Source organism: Ictalurus furcatus, chromosome 1, assembly GCF_023375685.1.
Source record: "Ictalurus furcatus strain D&B chromosome 1, Billie_1.0, whole genome shotgun sequence".
Classification (NCBI taxonomy): Eukaryota; Metazoa; Chordata; class Actinopteri; order Siluriformes; family Ictaluridae; genus Ictalurus; species Ictalurus furcatus.
The window spans coordinates 38,885,428-38,906,531 of record NC_071255.1 but is presented as its reverse complement, the minus strand read 5'-3'; the positions used below and the strand labels follow the sequence as shown (position 1 = coordinate 38,906,531).

At 40.8% G+C, this 21,104-nt stretch overlaps 1 protein-coding gene across 2 annotated transcripts in view; it reads right to left on the bottom strand.

Moving 5' to 3' along the window:
• mybpc2b (myosin binding protein Cb) overlaps positions 1-21,104 on the bottom strand; it is a 42,154-nt gene that overhangs the window by 10,572 nt on the left and 10,478 nt on the right. For both annotated transcript variants that reach the window (XM_053638129.1, XM_053638123.1), the window contains 16 exons: positions 18,642-18,701; positions 18,102-18,250; positions 14,167-14,284; positions 13,988-14,036; positions 13,822-13,881; positions 13,413-13,582; positions 9,834-9,966; positions 9,623-9,747; positions 6,579-6,684; positions 6,181-6,350; positions 5,853-6,018; positions 5,394-5,500; positions 5,049-5,078; positions 4,719-4,861; positions 427-586; positions 129-233 (listed from right to left, as the gene is read on the bottom strand). In XM_053638129.1, coding sequence (XP_053494104.1) covers positions 129-233; positions 427-586; positions 4,719-4,861; positions 5,049-5,078; positions 5,394-5,500; positions 5,853-6,018; positions 6,181-6,350; positions 6,579-6,684; positions 9,623-9,747; positions 9,834-9,966; positions 13,413-13,582; positions 13,822-13,881; positions 13,988-14,036; positions 14,167-14,284; positions 18,102-18,250; positions 18,642-18,701 — 1,851 coding nt within the window. The remainder of the gene's footprint in view (positions 1-128; positions 234-426; positions 587-4,718; positions 4,862-5,048; positions 5,079-5,393; positions 5,501-5,852; positions 6,019-6,180; positions 6,351-6,578; positions 6,685-9,622; positions 9,748-9,833; positions 9,967-13,412; positions 13,583-13,821; positions 13,882-13,987; positions 14,037-14,166; positions 14,285-18,101; positions 18,251-18,641; positions 18,702-21,104) is intronic.

Genomic DNA, 21,104 nt, shown 5'->3' with positions numbered 1-21,104 from the left:
TGATTGGTCAGAAAGTGGAAGTGCATGAAAGCCAATACACAAGTATATATTATTAGCACCTGTAGTAGTAAATGAGTATCATAACTTAGAGATTTAAAGTGTGTTATGTCCAAAATGAATGGTTTTACCCGTAACTGGTGCTCCTCCGTCAAATTTTGGTGCCTCCCATGTTACAGTAGCACAGTCCTCTCCTACTGCGATACACTTCACATGCTCAGGAGGATCAGGAACATCTATACACACACACACACACACACACACACACACATACACACACACATACACACACAGACACACACACAGACACACAATGGGTTATAAGGGCTTAACTGTGTGAAGTTTAGTTCACACATACACACACACACACACACACACAATGAATCTTTACAGCTTTGTTGGGGTTTTTTTTTGTATTTTATTCCTCACCCACTATTTTGATGAACAGATTAGCTTTATCCTCTCCTACTGGATTAGTCACAGTGATGCTGTAGTTTCCTTCATCATCTCGCTCCGCTCCCTCAATGACAAAGGAGCTCAGGCCTGTCCTACTCTCCAATCTGACACGCCCTTCTGTCGCTGAGATTTGCTGCAAAGGAGGAGAAGCCAATTACAGCTAAAGTACAAGCTGAACAGAACACAAGCGAGTTTCTGACATGTTAATGTTGTGTCTTAAATCTGTCTCAGGTCTGTCTTAAATCTGTCTTAAATCTGTCTCAGATCTGTCTTAAATCTGTCTCAGGTCTGTCTTAAATCTGTCTCTGGTCTGTCTTAAATATGTCTTAAATCTGTCTCAGATCTGTCTTAAATCTGTCTCAGGTCTGTCTTAAATCTGTCTTAAATCTGTCTCAGATCTGTCTCAAATCTGTCTCAGATCTGTCTTAAATCTGTCTCAGATCTGTCTTAAATCTGTCTCTGGTCTGTCTTACATCCGTCTTAAATCTGTCTTAAATCTGTCTCAGGTCTGCCTTAAATCTGTCTTAAATTTGTCTCAGATCTGTCTTAAATCTGTCTCAGGTCTGTCTTAAATCTGTCTTAAATTTGTCTCAGATCTGTCTTAAATCTGTCTCAGGTCTGTCTTAAATCTGTCTCTGGTCTGTCTTACATCCGTCTTAAATCTGTCTTAAATCTGTCTCAGGTCTGTCTTAAATCTGTCTCTGGTCTGTCTTACATCTGTCTTAAATCTGTCTGAAATCTGTCTCAGGTCTGTCATAAATCTGTCTCAGGTCTGTCTTAAATGTGGTCTGTCTTAAATCTGTCTTAAATCTGTCTCGGGTCTGTCTTAAATGTGGTCTGTCTTAAATCTGTCTCGGGTCTGTCTTAAATCTGTCTCAGGTCTGTCTTAAATCTGTCTCAGATTTGTCTTAAATCTATCTCAGGTCTGTCTTAAATGTGGTCTGTCTTAAATCTGTCTTAAATCTGTCTCGGGTCTGTCTTAAATCTGTTTCAGGTCTGTCTTAAATCCGTCTCAGATCTGTCTTAAATCTGTCTCAGGTCTGTCTTAAATCTGTCTTAAATCTGTCTCAGATCTGTCTTAAATCTGTCTCAGGTCTGTCTTAAATCTATCTCAGGTCTGTCTTAAATCTGTCTTAAATCTGTCTCAGATCTGTCTCAAATCTGTCTCAGGTCTGTCTTAAATCTGTCTCAGGTCTGTCTTAAATCTGTCTTAAATCTGTCTCAGATCTGTCTTAAATCTGTCTCAGGTCTGTCTTACATCCGTCTTAAATCTGTCTCAGGCCTGTCCTAAATCTGTCTTAAATTTGTCTCAGATCTGTCTTAAATCTGTGTCAGGTCTGTCTTAAATCTGTCTTAAATCTGTATAAGGTCTGTCTCAAATCTGTCTTAAATCTGTCTCAGATCTATCTTAAATCTGTCTCAGATCTGTCTTAAATCTGTCTCAGGTCTGTCTTAAATCTGTCTTAAATCTGTCTCAGGTCTGTCTTAAATCTGTCTCAGTTCTGTCTTAAATCTGTCTCTTGTCTGTCTTAAATCTGTCTTAGGTCTGTCTTAAATCTGTCTCTGGTCTGTCTTAAATCTGTCTTAAATTTGTCTCAGATCTGTCTTAAATCTGTCTCAGGTCTGTCTTAAATCTGTCTCTGGTCTGTCTTACATCCGTCTTAAATCTGTCTCAGGTCTGCCTTAAATCTGTCTTAAATTTGTCTCAGATCTGTCTTAAATCTGTCTCAGGTCTGTCTTAAATCTGTCTTAAATTTGTCTCAGATCTGTCTTAAATCTGTCTCAGGTCTGTCTTACATCCGTCTTAAATCTGTCTTAAATCTGTCTCAGGTCTGTCTTAAATCTGTCTCTGGTCTGTCTAACATCTGTCTTAAATCTGTCTGAAATCTGTCTCAGGTCTGTCATAAATCTGTCTCAGGTCTGTCTTAAATGTGGTCTGTCTTAAATCTGTCTTAAATCTGTCTCGGGTCTGTCTTAAATGTGGTCTGTCTTAAATCTGTCTCGGGTCTGTCTTAAATCTGTCTCAGGTCTGTCTTAAATCTGTCTCAGGTTTGTCTTAAATCTATCTCAGGTCTGTCTTAAATGTGGTCTGTCTTAAATCTGTCTTAAATCTGTCTCAGGTCTGTCTTAAATCTGTTTCAGGTCTGTCTTAAATCCGTCTCAGATCTGTCTTAAATCTGTCTCAGGTCTGTCTTAAATCTGTCTTAAATCTGTCTCAGATCTGTCTTAAATCTGTCTCAGGTCTGTCTTAAATCTGTCTCAGGTCTGTCTTAAATCTGTCTTAAATCTGTCTCAGATCTGTCTTAAATCTGTCTCAGGTCTGTCTTAAATCTGTCTCAGGTCTGTCTTAAATCTGTCTTAAATCTGTCTCAGGTCTGTCTTAAATCTGTCTCAGTTCTGTCTTAAATCTGTCTCTTGTCTGTCTTAAATCTGTCTTAGGTCTGTCTTAAATCTGTCTCTGGTCTGTCTTAAATCTGTCTTAAATTTGTCTCAGATCTGTCTTAAATCTGTCTCAGGTCTGTCTTAAATCTGTCTCTGGTCTGTCTTACATCCGTCTTAAATCTGTCTCAGGTCTGCCTTAAATCTGTCTTAAATTTGTCTCAGATCTGTCTTAAATCTGTCTCAGGTCTGTCTTAAATCTGTCTTAAATTTGTCTCAGATCTGTCTTAAATCTGTCTCAGGTCTGTCTTACATCCGTCTTAAATCTGTCTTAAATCTGTCTCAGGTCTGTCTTAAATCTGTCTCTGGTCTGTCTAACATCTGTCTTAAATCTGTCTGAAATCTGTCTCAGGTCTGTCATAAATATGTCTCAGGTCTGTCTTAAATGTGGTCTGTCTTAAATCTGTCTTAAATCTGTCTCGGGTCTGTCTTAAATGTGGTCTGTCTTAAATCTGTCTCGGGTCTGTCTTAAATCTGTCTCAGGTCTGTCTTAAATCTGTCTCAGGTTTGTCTTAAATCTATCTCAGGTCTGTCTTAAATGTGGTCTGTCTTAAATCTGTCTTAAATCTGTCTCAGGTCTGTCTTAAATCTGTTTCAGGTCTGTCTTAAATCCGTCTCAGATCTGTCTTAAATCTGTCTCAGGTCTGTCTTAAATCTGTCTTAAATCTGTCTCAGATCTGTCTTAAATCTGTCTCAGGTCTGTCTTAAATCTGTCTCAGGTCTGTCTTAAATCTGTCTTAAATCTGTCTCAGATCTGTCTTAAATCTGTCTCAGGTCTGTCTTAAATCTGTCTCAGGTCTGTCTTAAATCTGTCTTAAATCTGTCTCAGATCTGTCTTAAATCTGTCTCAGGTCTGTCTTACATCCGTCTTAAATCTGTCTTAAATCTGTCTTAAATTTGTCTCAGATCTGTCTTAAATCTGTGTCAGGTCTGTCTTAAATCTGTCTTAAATCTGTATAAGGTCTGTCTCAAATCTGTCTTAAATCTGTCTCAGATCTATCTTAAATCTGTCTCAGATCTATCTTAAATCTGTCTCAGATCTGTCTTAAATCTGTCTCAGGTCTGTCTTAAATTAGTCTTAAATCTGTCTCAGGTCTGTCTTAAATCTGTCTCAGTTCTGTCTTAAATCTGTCTCTGGTCTGTCTTAAATCTGTCTTAGGTCTGTCTTAAATCTGTCTCTGGTCTGTCTTAAATCTGTCTTAGGTCTGTCTTAAATCTGTCTCTGGTCTGTCTTAAATCTGTCTTAAATCTGTCTCAGGTCTGTCTTAAATCTGTCTCAGATCTGTCTTAAATCTGTCTCAGATCTGTCTTAAATCTGTCTTAGGTCTGTCTTAAATCTGTCTTAAATCTGTGTCAGGTGTGTCTTAAATCTGTCTCAGATCTATCTTAAATCTGTCTCAGGTCTGTCTTAAATCTGTCTTATGTCTTCTCAGATATGACTAAATTCTGTTCCAGATCTGCCTCAATATCTATGATAAATCTATCTCAGATTCATCTTCATTCTGTCTCCGATCTGTCTTCAATTTGTCTATAATCTGTCCCAAATCTCTCTCTGACCTGTCTTTGATCTTTCTCAGATCTATCTTAAATCTCTCTAAGACCTGTCTCAAATCTGTCTCAGATCTATTTCACATCTGACTCAAATCTGGCTCAGATCTGCTCAAAACTATCTCAGATCCATTTTAAATGTGTCTCCAATCTGTCTCTTTTCTGTCTCTGATCTGTCTCAAATGGGTCTCAGACCTGGCGTAAATCGGTTTAAGATGTCTTAATTCTGTCTCTGATCTGTCTTAGACCTGTGTGTTTGTGTGTGTGTTTGTGTGTACTTCATCCCCCTTCTTCCAGCACACAGTAGGGGCGGGTTCTCCTGTGATCTCCACATCAAGGCGGAGCTTGTTGCCAGCGACAACAATGATTGTGTTTTGAGAGACCACGTTACCCGACACATCGAGATGGATCTTAGGAGGATCTGATAGAGACAGGAGAGAGAGAGACAGGACAGACAGGACAAAGAGAGACAGACAGAGTGACAGTGACACAGAAAATTGAGATTAATTATGAGGTTGATGTAAACAGACAGAATGATGGATGAATAAACAGATTAATGAAGAGAGTGACAGATGGCGTATTGATTGATTAATTGATTGATTGCTCACCTTGCCTTGGCACATAGTCAATCTTGATTTCTGAGAGGACAAAAAGAAGAAGTAAATAAGATGGATGATTTAGAGAAATTATTTATTTTTAAAAACACTTTTACAAGGTTATGGAAAATAAATCAAATGCGGAGATGCTAAATAATAAACCCTTGACTGTGACGTTGATAAAATCTATTGATATTACATTTTCATACCTTGGTAAGTGACTAATCCATTAGCATGTTTTAGATATAGTTTTGTCTGCTACATTTATAAACTTTAACTTCTTATAAAATTACTTGAAAAGGCTACTGAATAATTAACAAATACTTAATGTATAATTAATAAATAATAAAATCTCACCCAAGAAGTTGAGTTTGGCAGAGATGGACAGAGCGTAACCATCAGGAATAAATGTATAATCACCAGCATCACTCGGCTTTACATCATCTATAGTCAAACGATGGAACCTAGACACACACACACACACACACACACACATACACACACATTCATATTAATAGATATTTGCAAATCACAGGTTTATATTAATGCGCTTGTTCTAATACATTATCATTTCCATAGTCATGGCTCATTCACTGGGTCGTGTATGGCAAACGCTCCACATAAACAGATTAAAAAAACTTTATCTTTGATAAGTTTGCAGTTAGTCTGCAGTGTAATTGTCAGAGGTAAAGCTGAAATGACTGTTAAACATTTGAACTGTTGCAAATTGCTGTGGTATAAGAGGAATATAACATGTTGAGGTTTTTTTGTTATTGTTTTGTTGTGTGTGTGTATGTGTGTGTGTGTGTGTGTTACCGGCCAATGTGTGTGATTTTTATGCGGTCGCTTGGCAGAACTTCCACTCCGTTTTTAAACCACTTTCCCGTCACTTTCTCATCTGAGACCTCACACTTAAACATGGCCTGTTCCGCTGACTTCACCGTCAGATCAGCTATACTCTGTAAAATCTCCAACTCCTTCTCTACTCAGAGTAAAAGAGAGAGAGAGAGAGAGAGAGAGAGAGAGAGAGACAGACAGGAGGAAGGGAGTGTGGATGTGAGACATTCGCAGTTGAATACAGCTGTGGAGAAAAACCTAAATGTTTTTGGGAGAGAAAGCTTCAGGCAGACAGATGGATATCTACCCTCTACAATGAGCTCTCCTTTAGTGTGGCCCCCAGTGGTGTAAGCATGGTACATTCCCATATCGTCCAGCGTGGCCTCCTGAATTACCAGCGTATGGCGCATCCCGTCCACCTTAAAGCGATAGTGCAGATTCTTATCTTCACGGCTCAACTCCTGCTCCTCATAGCACCTATACACACACACAGACACACACACACACACACACTTTAATGTCTGCTTTCTGACAGAAGTTTATATAGTTTAAAGCACTACATACAGTAAATACATTGAATGTATTTGTGTATGTATGTTTAGAATTGTGGCTCTGAGTGTGTGTGTGTGTGTGTGTGTGTGTGTGTGTGTGTGAGAGAGAGAGAGAGAGAGAGAGAGAGAGAGATAGTGTGTGTATGTTTCTAACCAGATGACTTGTGCTCCTTCCTCTGAAACCTCTACCTCAAACTCCACCCTTTCGCCAACCACCACTTGATAGTCGTCCAGCAGCTTTGTGATTGTAACTGGTGGCTCTGAAAGACACACACACACACTATCATGAACACAAACATACAACATATTTGGTTCTCTGACAACGATGGTGGTGCGGTAGCATGCAGCAGCCACTTGGGGTCCAGAAATATGGTGCTATGCTGTATGAAACACCGGTGAACATGTCTATCATCACCAACTTTTGCTGAACATTGGAAAACAAAGATCAGGAGAAATAAATGATAGACTATGGGAGGAGCTACATGACTTTTAGCTGCTATGTGAACCAGGCCCTAGGACTGCAGTATTGCCCTGATGCTGCTGGCTGGGACAGAGCATGCCTGCCTCTACCATCCATTCTCCTCTCCAACATTCATTCCCTCAACAAAAAAAAAACTGGACTTCCTCAGACTACAGTTAACTATCCAGCATGAACTCAGAGACTGCTATGTTGTCATTCTTATCGGAAACATGGTTCAACGACAGCAGTCCGGACACAAGCATTCAGCTAGTCAGGTTAACCGCATATTGCACCGACAAGACAGCAGCACGGTCTAGTAAGAATTGCAATGGTGGTCTGTATGTTTACATAAACAACAAATAGCGCAGGAATGCCATTGTAGTCTCAGGCTACTGTTCATTGCTGGTGGAGTTTATGACTGAAGTGCCGCCCATATTACCTACCCAGAGAGTGTACCACCGTGCTCTTCGTCGCAGTGTACATTCCACCTGCTGCTAACACAAGCGAAGTGCTAAGTTCGCTTAGCACTTCACACTATGGGGCTGTCAGTAACCTACAGACAATGCACCCCAAATTATTTTTTCATTGTTTCCGGGACTTTAACAGCACGACTCTGAAATCAGTGCTGTCAAATTTCTACCAGCAAATTGATTTTGCGATTTGTGGAACATACACGTTATACCTTGTTTACATCAACATTCACTGTGCTTAAAGGCTTCACCCTTAGTAAGTGCATAGATGATGTGAATTTCTTCAAGACCACATGCAAACCAGAAACTACTGAAAACCCAAGACACCGCATTCAGCTCTGATGACAACGCAGCTCTCCACACAGCAAGGGCCAATCTGTCCCAGCCTCAAAGAGGTTGAAGCACAACAATGCACAAAAAAATCCATGGCCTCTTCATAAACACCAAGAACACAAGGCGTATGTGGCAAGGCATTTGGGCCATCACAGACTAGAAAGCTACACCACATGTTTGCGATGGTGATGCCTAGCTCCCAGATGCACTTAACAATTTCTACCCAAGTTCCAAGCACAGAAAAATTTGCCAGCAGGAAAGTCCACCCCAACTCCCACTGACCAAGTACTGTGCAATAGATATCAGGAACTCTGTCCAGAGTTAACCCACGGAAAGATGCAGGTCCTGACATCATACCGGGCCGGCTGCTCAGGAAATGTGCTGATAAGCTTGTAGATGAAGACATCTTCAATGTCTCACTCAGCCAAGCAGTTGTCCCTGAGTGCTTCAAGACGATCATCCCTGTGCTGAAGAAATCATCTGTGTCCTGCCTGAATGACTACAAGCCTGTTGCATTAACACCTATCATCATGAACACCTAACATCTATCATCACCTAGAGCAACTAGTTATGAAACACATAAAGAGCAATCTTCCCAGCACACTGGACCGATTACACTATAGCTGCCATCCACCTTTCTCTGTCTCACCTGCACAAAAAGGACAATTACGTATGGATGCAGTTAATCTAATTCAGTTCAGTATTCAACACAATCATCCCACAGAAACTGATAACAAAGCTGAGCCTGCTGGGTTTAAAAACCTCCCTCTGCAACTGGATCCTGGACTTTCTGACCGGCATCCCCCAGGGCTTTGTGCTCAGTCGACTGCTGTTCACCCTGCTGACTCATGACTCTGCTGCAAAGTTCAGTTCTAATTACATCAAGTTTGCGATGACACTAAAGTTATAGGCCTCATCGGCAACAATGACGAGTCAGAATACCACTGCACATCAACAGAACAACTGTAGAGAGAGTCAAAGGCTCCAAGTTTCTTAGTGTGCACATGACAGAGGACCGCTCCTGGACTCTCAATACCAGCTGCTTAGCCAAGAAGGCCCAGCAGCACGTCCACTTCCTGTGGAGGCTGAAGAGAGCTAACCCCTCCCATCCTCGACACCCTCTACGGAGGGACAACAGAGTGTGTCCTGACCAGCTGTCTCACCATGTATTATGGGAACTGCACATTATCTGACTGCAAGACCCTACAGCAGATTGTGAGAATAGCTGAAATGATCATCAGGTTCTCTCTACCAACCATCATCACCTTGGAAAATAACCACTGCATCTACAAAGCCACCAGCACCCCTCTCATGGACTCTTCATCCTCCTGCTATTTGGCAGAAGGTACAGGAGCATCCGTGCCGCCACCAGCAGACTCCACAACAGTTTCTTTCCTGAGGCAGACAGATTACTCAACACCCTGCTGCCTCCCAATGCTCACCTGGGCTAGTCAAACACCCAACTCTGTACAACTCAATACCACTGCACACCTGCACTTTACAAAGCTGCATCAGAAACTTTTAATGAGTCTCATTTTGCTGCCAGTATTGCTGCTATACGTATTGCTGCTACACTACACAATAGTTGACAGTCCATTGTGTTGTAGCTTTTCTGCACAGCACTGTTCTGTTGTCCTGTGTGTTCATTGTTCTGTTTACTTATTTTCCTGCACTCATTTCACGCTGTTGTGTATTTGCACTTTATGTAGTCTTATTTACTGTTCCATGTTGCACCATGTTCCTGGAGAAATGACATTTCATTCCAATGTACACAAGCTATACAGAGGAATGTCAATAAAAACCCATTTGGCTTGACTTGATCACACACACACATTTTTATACACACGCTCTGTCTCTCTTTCTTTGTATATGAACATCTAACTTCACTAACTCACAGACACATACATTAACACCCCACCGTCCCCAAACACACACCTTTGACGTAGATCTCAGTGAAACACTTATCTTCTCCAATCACACACTCATAAGCTGCATCATCTGACAACGCGCACTTATTTATGGTAAGAGTGCGGACATTCCCATTGGCCTCCATAATGTACCTACAACACAGAGAACCAGCCAATCAGATCTCTCAGACTCAGAAAATGTGCCTGTGCATGTGTGTCTGTGTGCATGTGTGTTTTACTTGGCTGAAGGTTTGATCTCCTGGCCGTTTCGGAGCCATTTGACTTCAACGTTGGGATCGGCAACCTCCACACGAAGCACAACCTTCTTCCCCTTCATTACAGAGTACCACTCGTCCAAACGCTTCAGAAATGCTACACACACGCACACACACACACACAGAATGAGAGAGAGAGAGAGAGAGAGACCCCATGCTATCAGGTTATGAATGATTGAGGAAGTGTAAATGGGTAAAATTCTGAGAAGCATTTCCTTCAAGCTACTAGACCCCCAGGAGATATTTGTGTAGGATTAACTGAAGAAGAGGATGTCGGTGTAGTGTTGAAGGTGGTACATGGGAAAGCATCATTATTGGGAACTAAAGGAGGATCAGTCATTTTATAGGATGTTATCATGAACAGACTTAAAGGTTTAGCTGTCATAGTGGTGTGAGGGGTTATGGTGGAATTGTTCATGGGGAGAACTCTGAATACTTGGACTGGAGCAACTGGAATTTGTGTCTGAATGGAGCTGAGAAGGTGGATAGTGATGATGAAGAAGCTCTCAGCAGGGGTGTGAGGAGATCAGGTAATGAACTTCATAAGTAAGTCAATCCCAGCCACATTGACTGTGAAGGTGGAAAGTCAAGGCTTGAGTTGAAATCAGTAAGGCTGCAGAGGTCATGGGAGAACAAAATGTGATGTGTAGAGACAGGGCAGGCCTTTCCGGGGGTTGGAATGAAAGAGAGAGGAGTTAGAATGAAAGGAAAGGGGTTAGGATGAAGGAAGTGCAATTGAAAATAACTCCTCCTCTGGTTAAGATGAATGGGTCAGGTGTTGGTATTGAAGGGGGGTGGGATTATGATAAATAGAACAGGAATTGTGATGAGAATTGTTGAGATTAAAAGGGGTGCAATTGTTGAAGGGGATTACAGAACATGTTTGAGGAGGCTCTGGGAACGAGGTCAAAGGGACTTTGGGAACACAGTTTAGGAGGTTTTACGAATGTGGTTGAGGGGACATTTGGAATGTAGTTGGCAGGGTTTTGGGAAGAGGATTTGGACAAAGACTGGGAAGGTTTGTTGGCACTGCAGGGATGATTTTTAGATATCGGTAGGGGAAATGTTAGTGGCTGGGTCCTGCAGTAGTGAGGCACAGTGCAGAATATGCATAGCATGGGCAGTGGAGGCAGTGCTTGGGCCGTTGACATCAGCTCAGCATAAGGGAGAGAGGGTGGGTAGGGAGTGCCCCGCCCCTTCACCCTTCATGGGGATTCACTTTGGAGATTTCCCCTTGGAATAGTCTCATGATGAAACCCAGTTGTTGGTACCAAGGAGCTGCAGGGAAATGTTTTTCCATGTGGTTCATCATAATCCCACAGCTGGGCACTTAGGGCAGAATATGGCACCAAACAATATCATGGCCCATGGTTGGCTGGGCATTTGTGGTGATGTACGCAGGTGGTGTGCAGCATGTTGTGAATGTCAGCTGGTGACCACCAAAAAGCACCATTGCACCCCATTCAATTAATGGAGGGCCCCATTGAAAGAATTGGTATAGACCTCATCAGGCCATTAGAATGGACATCAATAGAAGGGCATCGCTTTGTGTTAGTTTTAGTGGATTATGCAATGCAAAATGCAGAAGCACTGCCTCTTCACAACATCTCAGCATGCTGTTTTGCAGAGGCACTCTTCAGAGTTATCTCCCAAGATCCTGACTGTCCAAGGCACTACTTTAATGTCACACACTCTTTGCAAATGATGCAAATTATTGGGGGTTAAATTGATTGTCACCAGTGCTTACCATCTGCAAATAGATGGACTAGCCAAAAGGTTTAGTCAAATGCTAAAAAAAATAAAATTCATTCACAATGATGATTGGAATTGGGAAGTGGCTTGAACCCCTGTTATTTGTAGTACAAGAGGTCCCACAAGCCTCCATGGATTTATCTCCATTCGAATTATTCTATGGGCTCATACAGTAATTTGGACCGGACAGCAAAACTTGACTATGAGGTCAAATGAAGGGATAGAGGTGATGCACTTCAAATATACCACCTCAATGTTCTGAAACCATGGAGAGAGGTGGTTGTGGCTCTGGCAACAGTGGTTCCCAAGAGGGAGGAGCTGGGACCAGCGGTAAGTCTAAAAGGTGTGGGCCAATTCACTTGGTCCCCTTTGGAGACCACCTCTCACCAGAGAGCACAGGTTGCCTGGGGTGTGCTCTAGGTGTGGTTGTACGCAGCCAACCCTACCATTTGCCTGAGCACAGAAAAATAGGGAGGAACACAAGACTATGCTCAACATCGGAGTAATTGAGGAGTCCCACAGTGATTGGAGCAGCCCATGGTCTTGGTGACCAAGGCTGACAGGTTGGTCTGTTTTTGTGTGGACTTTAGAAAAGTCAATGCAGTGTCTAAATTTGATGCATACCCAATGCTGTGCATTGATGAAGTGTTCATCTGGTTAGGTGTGGCTTGTTTTTTGTTTTTTTTGACACTGGATTTAACCAAGGGGTAATAACTTTGATTCCCTTAATTCCAATATCCTGAGAAAAAAATGGCACTCCATTTGGGTTACACCACTTTGTCACCCTTCCACTTGGGTTGTTTGAGCCCCAGTAGTGTTTTAATGTCTCAGGACAAAATACCCCATCTGCACAGTGCATATGCCACTGCATATTTAGGTGGTGTAATCATTTACAGTAATGAATGGCAGCACCATTTACAACATCCGAGGGCTGTCCTGAGATCCTTCAGATGGGCAGGACTTACAGAAAATCCAAAGAAGTGTGCAGTTTGATGGGTGGGAGTATGATATCTGGACTTCCCCTTAGGCCATGGGTAGGTGTGTCCACAAATTGACAAGACACCAGCAATTGCAGCCTGCCCAAGACCCAAGACCAAAAAGAGGGTTGGGCATGGTTCTGGGGGCTTTGGAAATATAGTTAAAGTGTTTTGGGATAGTGGTTGAGGGGAGTTTGGGAACGTTAGGGTTAGACTTGTGAAGATTTTGGGAATAAGGTTGAGAGTGCACTGGAAATGTGGTTGATAGGACATTGAGAACATGATTGAGGAGAGTTTGAAATGTGGTTGAGAACGTTTTGCAAACTTTATTGTGGGAGCTTTGGGAACGAGGTTGAAAGGGCACAGGAAATGTGGTTGAGAGGACATTGAAAACGTGGTTGACGGGGGTTTAGGTGCGTATTTGAGAGGGTTTCATGAACTTTATTGCAGGGGCACTAGGAATGTGGTGTAGGGGCTTGGGAAACATGATTGAGAAGGTTTTGGGAATGTGGTTGAAGGAGCTTTCAGGACCTGGTTGAGGGGGCTTTGATGATGTGGTTGAGGGGGGTTTGGGAAAACAGTTGGGGTGCTTTGAGAATGTGGTTTCCAGTCTAACTGGTGAAAGTGTGTGAGACTGGTAGCACTTCACAGAAAATTGAGATGTGTTGCCCAAGGACATCAGGTAGAAAGAATCGGCATCTGGAAAAAGCTCTTGGCCATGATGCCCCAATGTCAGTTTCAACGGTAACCAGGGGACGCACCTCTTTATTACTCTCTCATCTGCTGTGATCCCTCATTAACCTCACACTCTCACCTTCACTGTGTTTCTGCTCCACATGTTTCATCTTCTTCAGACGTTTCAACATTCCTCTCAGGTCTGTGATTCCATATTTAAATGCAATTTTCTCATATTCACTCGGATGAGCATTCTTCAGCATCTCCCAGACCTCATTCTCATCAACCTCTGGCTGTACCTTTTTAGGCCTGACACACACACACACACATACACAGTGAAGGTATCTACTAAACACAGCTGACTGTTACACTAATTTCAACATTTTATACTGAAAGTGAAATTTAATGTTGTGATATAATGTATATATAGACCATTCAGGATGGAAAAAAATTGTCCAGAAAATTAATTTCACACAAATTATACACTTATGTAGTGGTGTGTGTTGATTAGAACACAGGTCTGATCTTTAGAAGGACTGATTACTGACTTTTTAGTGGCTTTGAGCAGAGCGCTGAAGTCCAACTCTCCTTCATCCTCACCCGCATCACTGGAAACACACATTTATAAATACACACAGTTTATATACACAGACACACACACACACACCAGTATCAGTGAGACCCAGAACACACTTTCTGCACACACAGACTTACGATCGTTTGAAGGCAGACAGAATGTCCTGAGCTTGATCTTGTTCAGCATCTAAAAGCACAATTGGACAGACACAACTTTAATCTTAATGGCACATCACTGTGTGTGTGTGTGTGTGTGTGTGTGTGTGTGTGTGTGTGAGTGAGAGAGAGAGAGAGAGCATGTATTGTATGTTGCTTACTTTCCACTGAGATCTCAAAAGTGCAGCTGTCACATTTATCTTTCGATGTCACTTCACACCTGTAACCTCCTGCATCGCCTGGCTTCGCTTTCACTATCTTCATCTCATACGTATACACCTGAATACACATGCAACACACATACATACACAGATAAGAGACACAATAAACCACGGGCCTGTACCATGAAGGTAGTTGAACAAACTCAGGGTTATGGGATTAGTTTTAACAAAACCAAACCAATCCAATCAGGCTTTATTGGTATCATGACGCTGGTTATAAACTTTCTCTTAACTTAGGTTTTGATCCTTATGCTATGATTAGTCCACGAGCTTGTGCACAGAAAAGAGACGCACCGAACAACTAACAGCGTTCAATATGGAAAAAAGCAGCATACTTCCAAGTGAAGAACAAGAAATTATTATGCGGAAATATCAGGAATTTAAACCCACACTAACCACAAAAAGCAACACCGTCTCTGCTGCCAAAGCTCGGGAACTTTACTGATTGTGTAAATGATTAAGTTTACTTTTACAGGCTCACAATAAGAATAAACTAATTGAAAATTTGTAACCCCAACATCTTTCATGTAATTTCATTTAATATAAATCAAATTTTGTTTTAATTAAATATTAAAATATTAAATATCCATCCATTTTCTATACCGCTTATCCTACAGGGTCACAAGGAACCTGGAACCTATCCCAGGGAGCATGGGGCACAAGGTGGGGTACACCCTGGACAGGGTACCAATCCATCGCAGGGCACGCTCACGCACACATTCACACACCCATTCATATACTACGGACACTTTTGAACATGCCAATCAGTCTACCATGCATGTCTTTGGACTGGGGGAGGAAACCAGAGTACCCGGAGGAAACTTTCTCTGAGAAGTGCTCTTCTTACAGTTTGCGCTGAGATGTTCACAGGATTACAAAGAAATGATGACGCCATTGCAACAGACACTAAGTTGAATTAGTTTCGTCACTTAGGCTATATGTCACTTTGCTCACAGCTGATTGGTCCAAGTTGGGTTTGCGTTCTCTTACCCAGAACATAACCTGCCTCGGAACAGGTTAGCCGTGGAGAGTAAGTTACTATGACGATGAACACTAGTAAAAGCCGAGCCACTTTCATGGTACCTAAAACCCAGGGTTGGCACATACTAAACTGAAACTTACCTGGCTAGCCACCTAAACCACCTTCATTGTTTCCTCATCTGTAACAAATTTCTTCTCGATCAGGTCCCTGGTTTTATAGTCTCCTAGAAGTGGCAACATTTACCGTTTACCCATAGCATTTATGATTTTTGACTCATTGCTACAGCAACAAGGGAGCCACCTGAGAAGTATGCTTTTCTGCTTTAGCTAAAACAGAGGTCAGAGAAAACATCAATTAAATTGATCTGGTGAAAAAGACTGGAAAAGACTGGAAAAGATTGACTGAAGGGGAATGGATGTAGGACACAAGATATACATTCAGTTTGTGGTTACTTTTGTTTCCCTCCAACTTTATCTAGATGAACTTTGACCTGTGAAAAAAAATTTGTAAATAATTTTCTTTTATATAAGAAACAATAACGAATTACCACGTGTCACGATTTCAAGGCGGAGACAGATGCAAGTGCAGATTTAGTTTTAATAAAGTTCAAAACACAACAAGAACTATGGAACTTGTGGCAAGGTACCAGAATAAGGAAATATAAGCAAGAGCATAACATGGCAAAGAAAGACAGTGCAATGCAATGCAAACCGTGGCCATATACACAAGTGCTCGTTAACAAGAACTTGATTCAGGTGCAGGTGGTCATGTGACTGATGCAGTGAGGTGCAATGGCTCCTCGGAACTGTAGTTTAGAGTTTCCTCTCTGATCTACATGACAATGTGTAATACTGTTCCACATCATTAACCTCTGAAGAACAACACAGTAGCACTTCAGTCATTACTAATGAGCTTCATTTTATTGTTTAAATTTATATTCATGTAGTAAAAATGCATGCAAACAACAAGGCGATTTGCAAACATTCACAAAATATAAAGTGCGATACTTCCATCTTCTGGATCTGAAGCTGGATCAGGAACAGTTGGTACTGATCCATGATTGAGAAATCCTGCTTTGTACTGACCCGCGTTCACAAAGCAGTCTGGTGTGAAATGGGTTAGGGTTAGGGTTATCCAAAATAAAACTTCTGATGTTCATTCTTACAGAAAACAACAGAACACTTACAACTCTTACGAAGCTCAGACGTTCTTCTCAGCACAGCACGAAGAACATGTCCAACTGTGTGCAGCTCACTCAGGGGAGGAACTATGCTAATAGGGCAGAGTCCATCACCAGCTGTGGGTGGGGCTTGTTCCAACGTGATGTATTGTTAGGGTGTATTTTGAGACACTGTTTATGATATGATTTATTGGGAATATAAAAGGAAGAGTGTGTGGATTTTTACTGCTGTAGGGTGGGTGTGTACACACACTGCTGACACACACTTATCTTCACACACCATGTAAAAGTGAATTTTGCATAACAGGTCTCCTTTAAGTGATTCATACAACTTGAATATGTTACAAATTAATTTAAAAGGTACGTTCTAATTACTTAAAACAATGAAATAATATTTTTAAAGCATAACGTTTGCTTGTATTACATAAAACACAGAAGGCTGTCACTACATAGGGTATGTTTCAATGTCGTTGTAGAGACTAAGTAGTGCACTATGTGGCCACTAGGATATCATTTGAGTTTCAACTCTTCAAAGAAGAAGAGCTCCTCTACTGAGCAGCTGATTAAAATTCCGAGATGTATATGTAATATCGATTTTAGTACAATATTAGTTGTTAATATATTATACTTGATTACAAAACTGATATATTAATACATACAAATCCATGGTTAAATTTAAAAATATATATATCCTAGTGGCCATATAGTGCACAACTGCATTAAAACATACTCTATGTAGTGACGAGTAAAGAGGAAATCATCTGACATGTTGGAGATTGTGGGGCTTTACACAGATTGGAGTAGGTAAAGAAATGATAACCGAGCTCAAACATACTGCAGATAAATAAAGAATAAAAACATGAAAGTAAATGATAAAATTATGACATTGCCTTCTCATGACTTTCTTGTTTGTTCGTTTAAATGCGACTGAGTTTTTACCTTCTGTGTTTTCTGTAATACGAGCAAACAGAACGCTAATGTTGATGTTTGTTCAGTTTATTATTATTTTATTGTTTTAAGTAATTAGAATGTAATATATAAATGAATTCGTCAGCCCTGTTTTGTACAATAACGTCTTCAGGTTGTATGAATCACTCACGAGTAATGACTGAAGTGTTACTGTGTTGAACAGTATTGTGTGCTTTTTCATTACTAATTGTTATTAATTTAAAGAAAATTATTTACAAAACATTTGAAAGTATGTTAGTCTTCAAGTTTTATTGTGTGTGTGTGTGTGTGTGTGTGTGTGTGTTTTTTTACTCTGATGCTCCCGTGTATTTAGCTGTTTGTTTAGTTTTTAGGCAGAGGTATCTCAGCGGCACTGGACCACTGTTCAGAAGGTTATGAGTTTAAATCCCCGCACTTCTAAACTGCTACTGCTGGCCCCATGAGCAAGGCCCTTAACCCCCAGTGCTCAGCTGTTTAAAATAACTGAACAATATAATGTTCTTTCGTGTCTGTAGGGTGTTCTGGATAAGGACATCTGCCAAATGACAGGAATGTAAAATGCCTGTTTCCAGGATTTCCTTTTCTGTCTCTGTCACGATGTTTTCCTGATCTTGTAGATGTTTCACAGATTCGTAGTTCCCAGTGTCCTCCTACTGTCCGAGTTTCATGATGTTCTATTTTTTTCTTAAGTTTCTATTTATGTTTATGTCTTTTATAGTGTGCTAGCTTTCACACACACACACACACACACACACACACACACACCTTGGTGTTCCTGTCGTACGTCTCTTTAAACTGCAGGTGTTTTCCAGCTTTACTGCCGAGATCGAGCCACTTCCCCTTCAACCACTTCATAGTGGGCTTCCTGGTCAGAGTGGAGGCATCCACCTTAGCAATAAACATCACATCCTTCCCTACACACACACACAGACACACACACACACACACGCACAGAAAACAAACAAAACATATAAACATATACAGCAAAACACAAACCAGTTTATCTGAACATATGATTGATATGCATGGAGAGAACTTTAATATAATACACAATGCTTTTATCTGTGTGTATGTGTGTGTGCGTGTGTGTGTGCGTGTGTGTGCATATGTGTGCGTGTGTGTGTGTGTCTATGTGTGTATTTGTGTGTGTGTGTGTGTGTGTGTGTATGAGTCTATGTGTGTATTTGTGTGTGTGTGTGTGTATGTGTGTATTTGTGTGTGTGTGTGTGCGTGTGTGTATGTGTGTATTTATGTGTGTGTGTGTGTGCGTGTGTGTGTGTATGTGTGTGTATGCATGTGTTGTACCTGTAATGGCCACTGCATCCTTTGGCTTCTCCACAAACAGACCAGTCAGCTCAGTCTTCTCTTTAAACACAGAATAGACAAGTAAGAACACACACACACACACACACATCATTTATACAAACATTCACACACACATATATCATTTGTACACACTCACACTCACACACACTCACACTCACACACACACATCATTTGTACACACACTCTCACACACATGTGTTTAGTACAATACAGATCACGTGTACACAAATGAAATTGTGATTATTATTTATTTGGTGTTTAAATCGTGATTATTAGAGAGCGTGAGGATGACCAGCAAGTATATATAAACTCAGCAAAAAAAGAAATGATCCTTTTTCAGAAGAGTGTATTTTAAAGATAATTTTGTAAAATCCGAATAATCTTTTCAGATCTTTATTGGAAAGGGTTTAAACGAAGGGTTCCGCAGCTGTGGAACAGTCGTTAAGACACTAACAGTTTACAGGTGGAAGGTGATTAAGGTCACAGGTACAATAAGTTAGGACACTAAAGAGACCTTTCTACTGACTGAAAAACACCAGAAGAAAGATGTCTAGGGTTCCTGCTCACCTGAACATGCCATAGACCTGCTGCAGGGAGGCATGAGGACTGCAGATGTGTTCAGAGCAATATGTAACTGTACAAACTGTACAGACATTACAAACTGTAATGTCTGTAATGTAAGACGCCTGAGACGGTGCTACAGGGAGACAGGAAGGACAGATGATCGTCCTCGCAGTGGAAAATTACATGTAAGCATGTGTCCCTCCAGACGTGATGGAGAACTTGCAGATGTCTTGGTGGAAGAGTGGAGGAACATCTCACAGCAAGAACTGACCAATCTGGTGCAGTCCATGAGGATGAGATGCACTGTAGTACTTAAAGCAGCTGGAGAACATCAGATACTGACTGTTCCTTCTGATATCCACCTCCACTTTATTCAGACACAAATGAACCAGTTAAAAGTTTACGCACCCTTGATAATTAATACTGTGTGTCGTTACCTAGATGATCTACGACTGTTTAATGTTTTGTGTTGTTTACGAGTCCCTGTTAAACTGCCCACTGTTCTTCAGAAAAACCCTCCAGGTCCTGCACATTCTTTACTTTTCAAGCATCTTCTGCATATTTGAGCTGTTTCCAAAACTGAGGACAACTGAGGGACTCGTACACAACTATTACAAAAGGTGCAGACATTCACTGATGCTCAAGAAGCAACATGGTACATTAAGTGCTGGGGGTGTAAACTTTTGAACCAGATGATCTGTGTAAATTGTTGTTATTTTTTTATTTTAACCATATAATTTTTTCCTTTAGTCCTGCCCTTCAGAAGCTAGATAAGATATTTACATGTTTCTCAGAAGACAAAATAATAACAATTTACACAGATCATCCTGTTCAAGTCAATCACCAGACCTTCACCCAACTGATCAGCATTTCACCTCCTGAAGAGGAGACTGAAGGGAGAACCCAACCCCCCCCCCACCCCCCACACACCCCCCCAGATACTTTTGCTAGTAAAAGGTTTATGTAACCAAATATTAAGTCTCATATACTTTCATTTACTTCAAGACTGATCTGTTCCTATTACTTCTGATCACCTAAAATCGGGTGTTCTGATACAAAAGGTTCCATGTTTCATGTTGTTTAACACATCCAGCTCTGAAATCCTAAACTCTCATCTCATCTCCATCTTTTGATCTCAAACCCAAATGTCTTTGGTGTACAGCACACACACATGAACTGTCCTTGTGTTCTAATACCTTTGGAGGGGACTGTACAATGAATAGCTTTGTATGTGCTTGTAAATTCACAGCACCTTGTGCTAATGTATAACACGTACGCTCAGGTCGGCCATCCTCAAGCCCTAATAAACACTGTTTAAACATAAAATAAAATATATATTTTTAAAAATCACATGTACTCACACACACACACACACACACACACACACACTCTCAGAAAAACAAATGACGTGTATTTTTAAACACACACATGGACATTTAGTACAACACGGGTTACAAGTGCACACAGATGCAAATGTATTCATTATTTCAACATTTTGAAAATGACTTACTTTATTATGTAACACACCCATATTCAGTAAAATAGATCACATGTGTATTTTTCACACAAACACACATACATGTTCAGTAAGAAAACATGTGTATTCAGTTCACTTCCTAGTTCCACATTTCCTAATGTATTAGTTACCGAGTCGGCTAGTAAATGACAATACTACCAGCCTATATATATATATATATATACACACACACACTGTCCTCCACAAATATTGGCACCCTCTGTAAAAATGAGAAAAGAAGGCTGTGAAAAATTGTCTTTATTGTTTAATCTTTTAAAAAATTCACAAAAATACTCTGCTCTCATGGATATCAAACAACTGCAAATTGTTAAATATAGGTGTGCAACAATTATTGGCACCCC